This window comes from Bufo bufo, chromosome 3 (assembly GCF_905171765.1).
Source record: "Bufo bufo chromosome 3, aBufBuf1.1, whole genome shotgun sequence".
Taxonomy (NCBI): Eukaryota; Metazoa; Chordata; class Amphibia; order Anura; family Bufonidae; genus Bufo; species Bufo bufo.
The window spans coordinates 374,510,545-374,527,373 of record NC_053391.1 but is presented as its reverse complement, the minus strand read 5'-3'; the positions used below and the strand labels follow the sequence as shown (position 1 = coordinate 374,527,373).

Sequence of the window (16,829 nt, the reverse complement as noted above, 5' to 3'; positions counted from 1 at the left end):
CACCATTTACGGTTGCATACCCTGTAGTAGGAAGCGGGGAAAAAAAAATCAAAATGGGGTAGAATTGGGAAAAAAAACGCAATTCTGATAAAGGTTTTTATTTATTTATTTTACACTGTACACTATGCGGTAAAATTGACCTGTTATCTTTATTCTCCAGGTCAGTACGGTTACAACGATACCACACTTGTATAATTTTTCTTGCGTGAAAAAAAATAATAATTAAAACCTTTGAGGGAAAAAAATAAAAACTTTTTATAACTATATTCAGACCCCTATAACTTTTTTGTAGTTATGTGTACGGGTCTGTGTGAGTAGGGTTGTCTCGGGTATCGAATGCCAATCGATACTTGATTTGCCATTTACCGATACTAGGCTGCGCTACTAGCGCAGTATCATAGAACATGGAGCGCGCTGCTCTCACCACGCACCATGTTCCCTCAATAGCACAGGGGAGAATTTTGATTTTGGCTGATTATGTTAGGGTTAAAACTACAATATGTTGATCAATGTGTCCGACCTTTAAAACTATTAAAATACTTTGTCAGCAGATGCTATGGCATATTAATATAATTTAAAAAAAACAATGTGATATTTGGATTAGGGATAGACCGATTATCGGCCGATATTGAGGATTTTCAAAGTTATTGGTATCGGCATGTATTTTGCCGATATGCCGATAACGAATCGGGAACAAGGATCGCGCTGCTCTCAGCGCGCTCCGTGTTCCCTCAGCAGCACAGGGGAGAAGGAAGCAGTGTCGTCGTCCCCCCCCCCCCCCCCCCTGTGCCGCTGCCACCGTCACCGCCACCAATGACAGGAGAGAGGGTAAGAGGAGGGGAGGGGCTGTGGCCACTGCGCCACCAATGAAGTTAACTCACTCATTAATTCAAATACAGAAGGCGGGTACTGGCTGCAGAATCATATAGCTGACACCCGACCTTTATGAGAGGTAGCTGCGATCCGCGGCAGTTAACCTCTCAGGTGCCGCACCTGTATTGGTATATTCCTATTTTAGTAATGTAACAGGTTCCCCGATCTTATGGGAAAGCTGTTACCGAAGCGGAAGCGCGCGACTTCTGCTTCCAGACTGCGAAAATGCTGTGGTCACATTTGACCACGCCATCTGAAAGGTAAAATGTATGTGATCAGCCTTATGGATGACTGCAAACATGTGCCGCGGGTCTCTGCTATTTAAAATTTTGTTTCAAATACCCTATAGGAAAATGATAAAGTAACAGATTGGAGTCCTCTGCTCAGGATTAAAAAGATCATGTTTCACTCTAGGGAACCCATCCTGCATTTCAAACACAACCCACTTTGACAGCGACAACCCACTGCGTATGTGCATTCCCCACCTATGTGCTACAAAGAGTGCAACATGCCACACTAGAATGTTCACAAGAATGCGGCCCACCGCAAGCCCACTACAAATGGAGAAAGGGCCCCCATAAACCTAAATTGACCTTCTGAGCCAGAAGGCCCTGCAAGAGTCCGGGATCTACAGCCTCCTGGTTTATGTTTGGGCTGTCAACCCAGTAACCACCTGGAGCTAGGGTTTGGCCTTCCCAGAAGGAAGTCTTTTTGCTCCTGTTTCTATGTGGGCTGCCAACCCAGTAACCACCTAGAGCCAAGGTTTGGCTCCCTCAAAATGGGAACCTGAATTAAAGATGTTGTTTAGTTTATGGTAACTTTTAGAAATGGCTGCAGGTGAGACTACCCACTGGCTTCACTTATCTTTTGAGCCATTGGGCTTTACTTTCATCGGTCCCCTGATGAACCTACTCTCATCTGGATAGGGAAAACGCGTCGGGCCTTTTTGACTTAAATGGGTATATGTGCTGCATGGGAACGATAACAGTCAGGAAGAGACATTTATTTATAGGATGAGCCACTGATAACTGGGGCCTCCTCTTTTGGGGCGATCACTCCGCTTTTAGGCAGGGACTTGTAGTACCTCTAGGGAAAGTGTCCCATTTACCTATCAGCTGATTATTCTCTATTGGGCTATGCTATTTTCATCTAATTGGATCCACTACTGCAGAGCCTGATATTTACCGACCCTTACAGTGCGAAGTGACACAGTAATCGCCTCAAGGAATAAGGCTGGAAACTGTGAGTCACTCACAGTGGCAACTGTTTGCATCTTGATTGATACCCTTCCTGACGCAGTAGATACCCAATTCTATAACCGTTATATGTTTTGTCTGCTTCTGTATGTGGAAATATTTTAGGGATTATTATTAAAAGTTATGTTTTAATAGTAGATTCCTCTCAGTGATATTAACTTTTAGAAATGTTATGGAAACAGCACTATAATCAACTTACTAACAGACTGTGAGAAGAACATTTCCATTGCTGTCCCCTTCATTGCAGCATTGGCCCCTTGTGATAACATTCTGCTCCTGTGGAAACATAACAAACCTTTGCCCAATATGGCCACTGTTGGATGGGAACATGATTACACCCGTCCATACAGTAACACTGTGCACAGCTTGGGCAACTAGTGCATGCACAGTGCCATCCACAATGTTACACAATGGAGGCCGCTGATGGACAGGTCTAGCCACGTTTCTCTCCATCAGAGGCCATGTTGGGGCAGCTGGCTGTCAGCACACGAATCTGTGCTGCAATGAAAGGGACAGCAATGGGAGTGTTTGTCTTACAACCTATTAGTAAATAGACTATAGTGTTGCTTCTAGTACATTTCTAAAACTTGACCATAAACTGGTCAACCCCTTAAAGGGGTTGTCCGAGTTATGACAAAAAATATATATAGCACTATAAATCTGATGGGCAGCAATATATAACTAAGCTAAGCAAGTTTTAGGCAAAAAAATATATATTTCCTTATTTCCCTGATTCTCTTCTGGCCCTTTGTTTTTCGCAATAACAACAATCTCTGCCCCTCCCCCTGCTCTTCTAAGGGAGTGCCTTTACACATTTGATTACTTAGAAACATACAAAGAACAAAAAAATAGCTTGGACAACCCCTTTAAAGGTGAAGAGGAACCTGAAGGCCACACAACCCCAGTCCAGACTTTTAGGAGGGACAGCCGCTATGGGCACTGCAGCCTGAAAATTCCATATGTACAGAGTGAACACAGTGAGAAAATGAAATAAACATAGTCAGATCATTTGCAAGCAACCTTTATAACAATAGGGCTAGCCAAAAGTGGACAACTCCTTAAATTACTTAATATTAATTATGGTATCCAAAGGGGCCAGGCAAGAGCATAATCAGTAGAAGATCGGAGTCAAGTTTTGGTGGCAGGACTAAGTGCTCTTTCACACGAGGGGATTCTGTGCGGGAAATCCACTGCGTGAAAGAGTGCCAAGCCCTGTTCCAGACAGCATAGACACAGAGCATTAATATGACTGATAATGCTCTTTGCCTCTCTGTGACCTTTTTACTACAAAATCACGGTGACTCACTTTGATTTTGTAGTAAAAAGATCACAGAGAGGCATGGAGCATTATTAATCATGTTAATGCTCCGTGTCTCTGCTGTCCGGAACGGGGCTTGGCACTCTATCACGCAGCAGATTACCTGCACAGCATTAGCTCGTGAGAAACTGCCCTGAGGGTTACAGGCAGACAAATCAAGAGGATAAAACAGAGGTGTGGTCAGAACCAAAGCTAGGATCAAAATTCAAGAGGTACAACTACACGATTCGGCTGTGTTGCAGTTGTGATGCAGCTGTTCTGTAGCCATTTAATGCATTGCTCTGCGAGCTGCAGTCCAATTAAACTAATGAAGACTGCACTGTTTAGTCGGTCTGTATTGTTAATGGCTGTGTGGTATTGAAGGTGGTCATTAAAGAGGACCTTTCATGGTTTTGTATTAATTGCGATCAATATCTTTACTTGCGGGGCAACCCCCACTTTTTCGCGCTCAGTATGCTATTACTGAGCATCGGTACAGGGAGGAGGAGACGCCAGAGTTTCTCAATGGGCGTCTCCTTCTCCCAGGCTGTGCCGTGATCCAATTACAGCAGAGAGCGTCACAGCCAGGGAGAAGGTGAGCTTTTGTTTTCTCCCTGACTGTGACACTCTCCGCTGTGATTGGATCGCGGCACAGCCAGGGAGAAGGAGATGCCCATTGAGAAACCCTGGGGTCTCTTCCTCCCTGTACTGATGCTCAGTATTACCATACTGATTGCGAAAAATACAGGGGTGCACAGCGGGCCACCGGCAGGCGGTGACAGTTATTAGCCTCCCTAGCATAGCGGGTTACACTAGGAAAGGCTCGTCTCCGTCCGCCACCACCTGCCATTGGCTGACAACAAACCCCCCCCCCCCCCCTCCGACACCAGAGCAACGCGGGGAGCCAGGTAAGTAGAGGTTGTACCCAAGAAAGCACTATTCAGTAGTAGAAGACAGCTGAATAATGCGCATTGACTCAAGGCAGCAAAATCTAAGGTTTTACATGGGTGACCATAGAAATAGGGAAACGTGTTCTGATAACTACAGTGCTATGATAACTATTTGTTTTCCATTTTAAACCTAGAAAGTCATTATATGAAGTACCTAGATGTAATACCATAGCATGTCAAATGTGTGTCACTGAAACTAGCATACTTAAGCACCCATGCTGTTGCTAATTGCAAAAAGCATATAGCAGAGCAAGCTGGTAGTACGCCAAAATAAATTGTAGATAATATTTGTTAATAAAATGGAATACTTGCTCAGAGTTTGCTAGAATAATAACAGGTGCAACAGCCTGATGAATATTTTTATCATAACAGAGGCCTCAAAAATGTTATTAAAGTCTGGGCCTAGTCTTTACGGTGTTATATGTAAAAATATAGCTCATAGAGGATTACATTTTAGATGCAGGGCTGCAAAAATTAATATCTAAAAACTCATTCTCATAGTCTTTAACTAAAATATACAGTGTTTTCTTAGTGAACAGAGGGAAATAAGGTGATTCTTTTAAGGTAACGATCTCAATTTTTTTAAAGCACTATATAAATGTTCAATGTATATTTCATTATCAAGGTGGACTCATTTTTACAAACGCTGTTATAGAGAAGACTTGTTTCTTGTCTGCTTTTCAGTACTAGACATTAAAACCAGTCCATTATTACAAAGAGATGCACGGAGGCTAGGAATCTGAATAGAAATCATTTTACTACATCAGCAGAATGGCCCTGAGATGAAGAAGTAAATAAATGAAAAAAAGACGACATATAAATATATATATTGTGATTAATGAATGCAATGCCTTCACCTGCACCCAACTATTTCCTTGAGGTTGCTTCAATTCACAATAGATATATAGCTTTTTTTTACGCTCAATGTGATTAAATTGTTTTGTTAATGTTGCATTCGGCTACGTGAAAGCTGATATACAGTATTTTATACCTTAATACCCATTGAAAAATTGAAATTTACATAAAAATGTATCCTTTCCTTTTAACATAAATATTTTACATAAAAATAGTTCTGGCTGCTGCATTGCGACAGCCAACGTGACAACATCTGTGCTAAGAGCTTAGTATAATGAGAGCTGAACATCTACTTTTCTCATTCATTCTTGTAGCATTGGACGAGTTGCAAAAAGTTAGAAAAACATAGCTGCTTTCTTCTAATAACAGCAACACATTTCTTCACAAGTGGCTTCTGAAAGAGAGCAGCCATTTTTTATAACCCTGTACAACTCCTTACACATATAAGAATGTAACTAGATTTACTATTGAAGAAGTACAGAGGATTGCATACCTAGTTAAGGAAATAGCTAAAATGACATTGAAAGGGGAAGTTATCATTATGGGAGACTTTAATCTTCCTGATGTAAACTGGAAAACCAAAATAGCTAGTTCTGCCAGGAGTACAGATATTCTAAATTCCCTACTGGGATTATCTCTACAGCAAGTAGTTGAGGAGCCAAACCGGAAGGAGGCCATTCTAAATTTAGTATTCACAAATGGGAATTTGGTATCTGATATTACTGTAGGGGAAAGCTTGGGATCTAGTGATCACCAGTCAGTGTGGTTTACTATAAATACAGTGACTGAGTCACACCACACAAAAACTAAAGTTTTTGATTTTAGAAAAACTGACTTTTCTAAAATTAGATTAGTGGTATACGAGTCCCTATCAGACTGGAACAGTTTCATTGGAGTCCAGGAGAAATGGGACTACTTAAAAGTGGCACTATTGAAGGCAACAGAAAATTGTATTAGGCTTGTCAGTAAAAGCAAAAAAAGGAAGAGACCACAGTGGTACTCAGCAGAAGTGGCCAAAATCATTAAAAACAAAAAGATAGCATTTAGTAATTATAAAAAAAAAAAATGAGGGTGACAGGCAAATTTATAAGATTAGGCAGAGAGAGGCCAAACAAGTTATAAGAGCTTCTAAAGCACAGGCAGAAGAGAAATTAGCTCAGTCAGTGAAAAAAGGCGATAAGGCATTCTTCAGATACATAATTGAAAAAGGAAACTAAAACAAGGAATTACCAAATTAAAAACAAAAGAAGGAAGGTATATGGAAGAAGATAAAGAACTAGCTGACTGCCTCAATGAATACTTCTGTTCAGTTTTTACAAAGGAAAAGGACCTCAGTTAGGAAGAAAGACTAATGAATCTTTTGATGCATGTGTCTTTACAGATGAAGAGGTTCTAAGTCAGCTTTCTAAAATTAATACAAATAAGTCACAGGGGCCTGATGGGATACACCCAAAGCTATTAAAAGAGCTTAGCGGTGAACTAGCAAAACCATTAACAGATTTATTTAACCAATCACTGGTAACAGGAGTCGTCCCAGAAGATTGGAAATTAGCAAATGTTGTGCCCATTCACAAGAAAGGTAGTAGGGAGAAATATAGCAACTATGGGCCAGTAAGCCTGACATCAATAGTGGGGAAATTAATGGAAACCATACTTAAGGAGAGGACTGTGGAACATCTAAAATCCCATGGATTGAAAGATGAAAAACAGTGTGGGTCTACTTCAGGGAGATCATGTCAAACTAATCGTATAGATTTTTTTGATTGGGTGACTAAAATAATAGATAGCGGAGGTGCAGTAGACATCGCTTATCTAGACTTTAGTAAGGCTTTTGATACTGTCCCACATAGAAGGCTTATCAATAAACTGCAGTCTTTGTGCTTGGACTCCCATATTGTTGAATGGATTCGGCAGTGGCTGAGGGACAGACAACAGAGGGTTGTAGTCAATGGGGTATATTCAGACCATGGTCTTGTTACCAGTGGGGTACCTCAGGGATCTGTTCTGGGACCCATATTGTTTAATATCTTTATCAGCGAAATTGCAGAAGGCCTCGATGGTAAGGTGTGTCTTTTTGCTGATGACACAAAGAGTTGTAACAGGGTTGATGTTCCTGGAGGGATACACCAAATGGAAAAGGATTTAGGAAAACTAGAGGAATGGTCAAAAATCTGGCAACTAAAATTTAATGTTGATAAGTGCAAGATAATGCACCTGGGGCGTAAAAACCCAAGAGCAGAATATAAAATCAGTGATACAGTCCTAACCTCAGTATCTGAGGAAAGGGGTTTAGGGGTCATTATTTCAGAAGACTTAAAGGTAGTCAGACAATGTCATAGAGCAGCAGGAAATGCTAGCAGAATGCTTGGGTGTATAGGGAGAGGCATTACCAGTAGAAAGAGGGAGGTGCTCATGCCGCTCTACAGAGTACTAGTGAGACCTCATTTGGAGTATTGTGCACAGTACTGGAGACCATATCTCCAGAAGGATATTGATACTTTGGAGAGAGATCAGAGAAGAGCTACTAAACTAGTACATGGATTGCAGGATAAAACTTACCAGGAAAGATTAAAGGACCTTAACATGTATAGCTTGGAAGAAAGACGAGACAGAGGGGATATGATAGAAACTTTTAAATACATAAAGTGAATCAACACGGTAAAAGAGGAGAGAATATTTCAAAGAAGAAAAACTGCTACAAGAGGACATAGTTTTAAATTAGAGGGGCAAAGGATTAAAAGTAATATCAGGAAGTATTACTTTACTGAGAGAGTAGTGGATGCATGGAATAGCCTTCCTGCAGAAGTGGTAGCTGCAAATACAGTGAAGGAGTTTAAGCATGCATGGGATAGGCATAAGGCCATCCTTCATATAAGATAGGGCCAGGGGCTATTCATAGTATTCAGTATATTGGGCAGACTAGATGGGCCAAATGGTTCTTATCTGCCGACACATTCTATGTTTCTATGTGTACCTACTAACATAATCACATTAGTGGGGGTAAAGTTTCCATATGTTGAATGAGCCAGGTCCTTCAGCGCATACATACACCATAGGTTTAAACAGTAACTCAATTTTTATTCAACTTTTTTTTTAAATGCCCTAAAAATCCTTTTTCTAATATACTTTATTAACAATTTTTCCTTTTTAATAAAGAAATAGGCACCCAAAGTCCTAATTTCTACTATGCTTTAAATACAATATATTCGCACATCTCTGACTTCTCAGCAGTGTACAGATTATGGATTCCTTGCGCTGTAGCAATGGGGCCCACAGCAAATTGCGGATCTGCAAAACACGGTCTCCGGCAATTTTGAAGACCGCACATCGCCGACACTTTCATAGAAAATGCCTTTTCTTGTCTGCAATTGCGGACATGTTAAATTTTTTTGCGGATCGGAAGTGTGGATCCGCAAATGCAGATGCGGACAGCACATTCCAGCCCCATTGAAAATGAATGGGTCCGCACCTGTTGCGCAAAATTGCGGAACGGATGCGGACCCATTTTACGGACGTGTGAATGGACCCTAAGAAACCTAATGGTCCATGATAACAAAAATGGACTATAAAGGCTTAATTATGTCTCATTCTAAAGACCTAAAATACCTTAGGCCTGAAACACCTAAAACACTGTACATGTTTTCACATAATGGTTATTTTATATGTAAAAATTTGCTGTTGCATAAATGTAAGGCATAATACAGTATCTGAATTAAAATTGAAAGATACTGATTCGGACAAATGATGCTTTAAATAATGGCAGAGTAGAGTCTTTCAGAACCAAAGTTAGGGGGCACTGCTAGTCACTTCCACTGCCCTTCTCAGTGAGCCTATGAAGGTAAGCTCCCTATAGTGGCAGCCTTCTACAGAAATATATGGATTTTGGATATGATGTAATGAGTCAGTATTGTAAGAGCTAATCTGTGGCTTTTCCACACGTAATCAGAGGCAATAATGACTATGTGGAGGATTTTGAAATCAGCACAGCATTCATCAGTCTGGCTAGAATCCTGAACTCGTGGTCTCACCAAATTTATGCTTACATACAAACAATCTCTGTACCAATGTCGTAGAGCAGAGTCCTATTACAGTATAGTAGTAACGCATAGAGTAAACTGAGGCATTCGTCTGTAGAACGATAGTGACACTGAGCAGGATGTAACTAAATCTATCTCTTCTGTAAAGAGAGGTCCAAATTTTCTCCCTTATGAAATAAGTATAGAGAAGGTTGTCCAGGAACACCCTCTTTTATCTATGCCTTCATTTATTCAATCTAGAGGCTTTACAAATTTGTTTACTCCCTGTGCTATGCCAAATTCAGTCACCTTCTCCCAATTTCTCCCTAACACCATCTGCATCTAACTACCTTATGTCATCTCCCATAAGATGCAATCATCCACATCTGCTTAAATGACTTTACCACCAAGTCACCATACAAATGGACTGCCATCGAATGTCTACATACAACCAATCCCTGAAGTATAGTAGCCCTCCCAACCCTTCTTAACTCCCTCATACTTTACCTCCACTCCCAATCAATTTCTTGACTTCTAATTATGACTGTAAAGCAATAACTTCCACCATTAGTAAAACCTGCACCCCATCCTGTGTGTCCCTGAGCACTGGTAGACAACAGGCAAACGACAGCAGACTATTCCTTTTTCATCACATGTACAAGGTGACAATTAAACTTTTATTTCCATCTACTGAACGGTCCAGAACCTGAACTTGTGGTCCAGCTTCAGTACTGGTGTTTCAGATTAATGAGTCGCAATTGTAGACATCTCACTGCAACCACAAGAAACCATCAAACTACTCTACAGCTGCCACAGCACAGTAATGTTTCTGAAGACCACTAGGTGAATCAATTCCAATCTGAGATAAGATGTTCTCGGTTAAAGGGGGTTCACCAAGCCAATACTTAAAACGTCATCAATTTCAGATTGGCGAGTGGCAGACTTCCAGCACCCTCCACCGATCAACTGCTGAACAGTAGTTCTGGAAATAAGCACTGAAACTACACAGCCCTGACCACTGTACCCAGCTGTATCCACTACACAGTGAACAGAGTAGTGATTGATGAGGGCTCTGGGAGTCGGACCCTCACCGAGCTGATATCGATGACCTCTCCCAAGGATAGGCCATCAATATAAAAATCCTGGATAACCCCTTTAAGGAGTAACTGTACCATGAAAATGCAGTCCAATTTACTGGCAGCTTGTTATAGAGCAGGAGGAGCAGAGCAGATTGATATATAGTTTTATGGGAAGAGATTCTGTATAACTTGTAACATATGAATGTGAATCTCTGCTTATTCTGGCCTGGGGGTCCAGTGGGTCACCTTAGTCAATGACTGACAGACTTCCCTTTATAAGAATGTATACAGAGATAGCTGTTAATCATGAATTCGGACCACCCACTTGACTCCTAAACTAGGATGAACATAGATTTACATCTGTATATTACAAGTTTTACAGAGTCTATTTTACACAGGACTATATATCAATCTGCTCTGTTCCTCCTGCTCTATAAGATGCTGCCTGCATTTCATGGTGACAGGTCCCTACAGAGCTACACACACCTTAAATACTTTTGCTCACCTGCCTCAAAACCACACCTGTGATATCCTGCTCAGTAATAGACTCGGAAACCCAGACCCGCACATTGCACACTGCAAATGTATGGTTGAGGCATGCTAAAAAACAGTGGCCATGTCATGCCCAGTCGGTGTCACTTATAGTATGACAAGAGTTTTGCAGTAGATTTCTAAAGTACTCTAGTAGGAACAAAAAAATATAAGATTTTTTTTTAATAAAGAGTAAAGAAAATAAAAATAAATTCAAATAAAAACTCTCTTAAAGGGGTTGTCTGGGAATGATTCTCTGGGGAGCAATCATTAGGAGAAATAAAATGGCCGCCATCCTATTATTACACACAAAACCTGTCCTAGTCACACAGCAGGTCACAGCCACATCCCCACCTCCTCTCTGTACTTCATGTCTCCACATGAACTCCATTCCTACAGAGATTCAGCTGAAGATCTTATCATCTGTATTCAGGATCATAATCCCTGACAAGCAGAGTAGAGAGGAGGATGAGGCAGCTCTTTAGCTCAGTGTTGTGAAGTAACTTGTGCTGCTGTGTGATTAGGACAGGTTTTGTGTGTACTAATAGGACGGCAGCCATTTTATTTCCCCTGATGATTGCTCCCCAGAGAAAACGAGCCATTATAACTAATGAAAGGTATTTGGGAATATATTTATAATAAAGCAATATTTACGTATTTTCGTTTTCTTAATTCCTGGAAAACCCCTTTAAACAATGTTTGTTTTTTTGAAAAAGGTTAAAATAATTTTCAAAAACCCTATACATATTTGGTCTTGCTGAAGCAATAATGACCCATACTATAAAACGAATATATTAAATATATTATTGTTCATTAAACACCGTAAATAAAAAGACAAAAAGCAACTGTTTTTTGTTCATCATGCTCCCCAAAAAATGTAATATAAAGTAATCAAAGTCTACTTTAATATAAAGTAATCAAAGGTACATTTGAAAACTTTTAGTGGTCCAGAACAAAACAAAAAAAAAACACCACCACAGCTCTAAAAGAAAATCTTTATTTTTAAGGGTGTTAATTATTCAAAAGTAATCAAACAAAAAATACAAATCTGTTATACTTAAAATATTTTTTAAAATGTATGTTGGAAAACTGACTAAACCTATGCTGGAATTGCTGTTTTTCTTCCAAACTTATTCAGTACACTTACTGGTGCCATTAAAAACTATAACTCATCTCGTTTAAAAAAAATTTTTTACAGAATGCAGAGATGAAGAGTAAAGATGTAAAGCTCAGACCAGGCTACAACCTTAAGGGGTTAAATCTTAGAAACCACTGTGCATTCACAACACTAAAACTAGGGGCTGAAAGGATGTCACAAATTCAACTGGTTATGAAGAAAGAGGCAATAAAAAAAAAAGAGGTTGTTTCAACTCTTTCTCAAACAGAAGCAACCCCAGAAACAATAGCTGAATATCCCAGCTGATAACAGGGGACTCCGTACACAAGGGGCAGTTCTAGCATCAGAATACATTCAATATATACCATGAAATATGGCCTATGCCGTATATAAGTCTGACACCCCTGCCAATCTAAAGGGGAATCGATATTGTAGACTTGGATTACCCTTTTAAAGTCGATGGGGGAGCCTTATGAAACTGGTGTAAGGAAAACTGGATTAGTTGCCCATAGCAACCAATCAGATTACACCTTTCATTTTCCATAGGAGCTCTGAAAAAATGAAAGGTGGAATCTGATTGGTTGCCATAGGCAACTAAACCAATTTTTCTTTACACCAGTTTGATAAAGCCCCCCAGTGACCGCACGTGCTCAAAAGGAATAAATGTCTCATACGAAATATTAAAATTCTTACAAATTTGCTTGGCATACATCATCTATCTTTATGTATAATTCTGAATATCACAGCATATTTATTAAGTATTGAGAAGACATGGAAGGAGAGTGGCATGCCTGTTATCGTCAGTTGTAATTATTCTTCTGTATCGAGAGCAAAAACCAGAAAACAAGAGCTGAATAAAAGTAGGATTTTGCGGTCTGTGATGCCATCTTGTGGCCACTCTATGGCACTGCAAAATGTAATCAAAGCTTTTGCAATTTTTAATTTATTAAAATCTATAGCGAGAGATGTGCTCATTAAGCCCACTCCTTTGGAAAAATGCAGATCTCCAACATAAGTTGTTGAATGTACCCTCTTACTGCCTACTTGTGACCAATATGTTAAGATGATTATATGGCACTTAGTAATATAGCCTTTGTTGATATTTTGAGCTGTTGCATAGAGGTCCTGTCCATAAGATGGCCGTTGATGGAGGGTCATGTGACCAGACACATAACTCAGTCTCATCCACTCAAACACACTGCACCTGCACTAAATTCCCAACAGTACAAGTGCAGTGTATTCAAATAGAGGAGACTGAGTGAACTGCCTGGTCACATGACCCTCCAACAGAAGCCATTTTATGGACAGGACCTCTGTGTGGACAGCACAAAAGACTTGACAAACAAAGGGGCACACCTTATGAAATATAGAAAATGGCTCAGAATATCAACAAAGATTATATTAACCCTTTCCCAACCTCCGTCGTAATAGTACAGCGGAAGTCGGGTCTTAAAAGATGGTGCCTGCTCACAAGCGCAGCGGGCACCATAGCATCCAATGATAATGCATGCAATCAGCGGTAATGACGATCGCATGCATTTAACCCCTAACATGCCACAGTCAAATGTGACCACGGCATCTGAGATCACAAAAACGGGAAACACTGTGCTTCCGGGCCTGGAACAGCTCCCCCGGGGCCTGCTGAGGCTCTGTTGCTTTTCATAGGAATATTCCAATGTAGGACAGCAGGTGGCAGCACTACATTGGCCCCTCTCAGACGAGCGAGTGTCACGCTGCGAACTCGCAGTGCAGCTCCCGTCCTGAACTTCCACCACTGACGGGTCGCATAGCATTATATTGATTTATGATGCTATGTAACCCTTAAAATAATCCTGTCAGTGTTATACAATACATTCCAAAACATTATGGTTACATAGCATCATAAATCAATATAATGCTATGCGGCAGTGCTAGAAGTTCAGGACAGGTGATGCGCTGCGAGTCCGCAGCGTGACACTCGGTTGTCTGATAGGGACCACTGGAATATACTGACTGTTCTATATATCAATGGATTTATTTCAATTGATATATAGAATTGGCAATCTAAGGATTGCATGATGTTAAGCCCTTGGGGGTCTAAAAGAAAGAAAAAATAATAATACATTTTAAGTTTTAAAAATAAAAAATAAAAATAGAAAAATTCAAATCACCCCTTTTCCCCAGAATAAAAAAAAATAATACATTAACAAAAAAAAAAAATGGTCATCGCTGCGTACGAAAATGCCCCTTCTATTAAAAAATATTTCTCCCATATGGTGAACAGCGTAACAGAAAAAAATAAAAATAAATGGCCAATCTACCATTTCTTTTGTCATTTCACCTCTCTAAAAAGGGTCAAAATGTGGCAATGAAAAAAAAACAAAAAACAATTTCAAGGTTTTCTTTTTTTTTTCAGTCTTAAAAAGCAGGTAAAACAAATGCAGCATCGCCATAAACGTACTGACCTGGAAGATTAAAGTAACAGGTCAGTTTTATCACTTATGAAATGCCATAAAAGCAAAATCCCAAAAACTGTGGGAGAATTGCGTTTTTTTAAGTTTCACTCCATTTGGAATTTTTTTACAGCTTCCCACTACATCATATGTAATATTAAGTGGTGCCATTAGAAAGTACAACTTGTCCCGCAAAAACAAGCTCTCATACGGCTAGGTGAATGAAAAAAATAAAACAGTTATGGCTCTGGGAAGGCATGGAATGAAAAACTAAAACACAAAAAAAGAAAAATCGCCTGGGATAGAAGAGGTTAAAAAATGCCATAAAGACATCTTACAAACATATTGGTCAACAGTAACCAGAAAGTGGCCAGCCCCTTTAAGTAAGCTGTATTTACACATACAGAAAATGGCGAGTGTCAGTGTTATCCAATACATTCTGGAACTGTAAGGGTTACATAGCATCATAAATCAATATAATGCTATGTGAATCCTGTCCTTGCTGGGAGGTCAGGCTGGGTGCTGCAATGCGGACTCGCTGCGGAAAGAACGCTCGTCTGCAAGGGGCCTAAGGGTCTGCCGTAGAAAACGAAGTTCTTTGTACTAGGCTTTGTCCGGCAGTGCATAGAGTTGAATAGAGCGACGGACATGCAAGCGAGTCTGCCACTTGATTCAAATGGGGCACATGGGCCCCTGTTTTAGTGATTGTCAGGGCCCCTAGACATGTAAGAAGTTGTGTTTACCTTATAGGAAGGCAGGAAGCAAAGAACTCCATGGCTCATTGTCTGGCACACTGATAGTAAAACGGCACCAATTTCATCCTGAAAATCGAAGGTCTCTGTATGCTGAAATGTTGCACAAAGTTTACGACCTTTTGGACCAGCACCAACTGTCCCAACCCATACCTGTAATACAAATGTTTCATTATAAAAGCAGCAAACAAAAAATGGTATTTTAATTAAGGGAACATTATAAGTAATTTTTCTACTTTCGGAGTGATTATCATTGATACTTGCTGGTGATCTAGAGTAATGCCACCTTCAAAGGTAGTCTAGGGTAGAAGTTGGAGGGTTTATTTGTTATTCACATGGTGGTCCATAGATAGGGGAGTTAATATTTGATTTGCAGGAAGTCTTGTTAATTCCTTTTACAAAAGATCTGCCTAATCACTAAAGATACGAGGGAGGTCGTATGCCACTGGGCCCATCTTACAATGATGGGCACCATCTCTAGCATGATTTTTACTTTCCCAAAAAGTGGGTCTAGAGATATGTCCACAAGATGGGTATGCTGTAGAAATCATCACTGTGCATGTGCTGTGGATTTTGTTGCAGTATTCATAGCGCAAACTCTGCAGATCAAACCTCTGTGCTGCAAAGGGCAAATTCAACAGAGTAACATGTAATGTTATTTGTGAATTCCGTTGCTGATATTTTCCACAGTGTGTGGATAAGATTTTTTTATTTATTTTAAAATATCATCTTCTTTGCTGATACTGTATATGCTGAATATTTTCCGTGCACAATTCCACTGAGGAGAATAAGCTGTTTTTTTAATGAAATTTTTGATATTTTACAAAACGAGATTTTGTGAACTCACCTGTAAAATCTCTTTCTCGCTTTATTCATTGGGGGACACAGGACCGTGGGTATAGCTTGCTGCTGCCGCCACTAGGAGGCGACACTAGGCTGAAAACGGATAGCTCCTCCCCTGCAGGCTATACCCCCTCCAGCCTGAAGAGATCACATCAGTTTGTGTTCCAGCAGTAGGAGAAGCAGAATTAAACTGAAAATCAACAGGAACTGCACACTGCCATAAGACCGAACCAAAAACAAGGTCCCAACTGGCAAAACATTGACCCCACTTGCCATACAAAGAACATTGGGTAGGTGCTGTGTCCCCCAATGAATAAAGCGAGAAAGAGATTTTTCTTGCTCATATCATTGGGGGACACAGGACCGTGGGATGTCCTAAAGCAGTCCCCGGGGAGGGAAAAACAAATCTTCCGAAAGAAGCTCCCTCATGGAAGTCACTACACTGCGGCCTGCAAGACTCTACGGCCGAGAGCAGCATCCGCCAAGGCTAAAGAATGCACTCGGTAAAAATTTGTGAATGTGTGAAGTGAGAAGCAAGTCGCCGCCTTACACAACTGAGACGCAGAAGCGTGGTGGAGGTGAGACCAAGAAGCCCCGACCGCTCTGGTAGAGTGAGCCGTGATCCTGGGCGATAGGCCTCGACAATGGCCGACCGAATCCACCGGGCAATCGTGACCTTGGAAGCCGCCAAACCTCTACGAGGACCTTCCAATATCACAAACAGAGCATCCGTGCGCCTAAAAGGGGCCACAACAGACAGGTATATCTTCAAAGCCCGCACCACATCCAGACGATGGAGAGCAACCTCCCGCGGATGAGAAGGCTTAG

General features: G+C 40.6%; 1 protein-coding gene across 2 annotated transcripts in view; it reads right to left on the bottom strand.

The window, feature by feature from the left end:
• The window catches only part of BRIP1 (BRCA1 interacting helicase 1), a 357,704-nt gene that overhangs the window by 162,559 nt on the left and 178,316 nt on the right, over positions 1-16,829 (bottom strand). For both annotated transcript variants that reach the window (XM_040424676.1, XM_040424677.1), the window contains one exon: positions 15,150-15,311. In XM_040424676.1, coding sequence (XP_040280610.1) covers positions 15,150-15,311 — 162 coding nt within the window. The remainder of the gene's footprint in view (positions 1-15,149; positions 15,312-16,829) is intronic.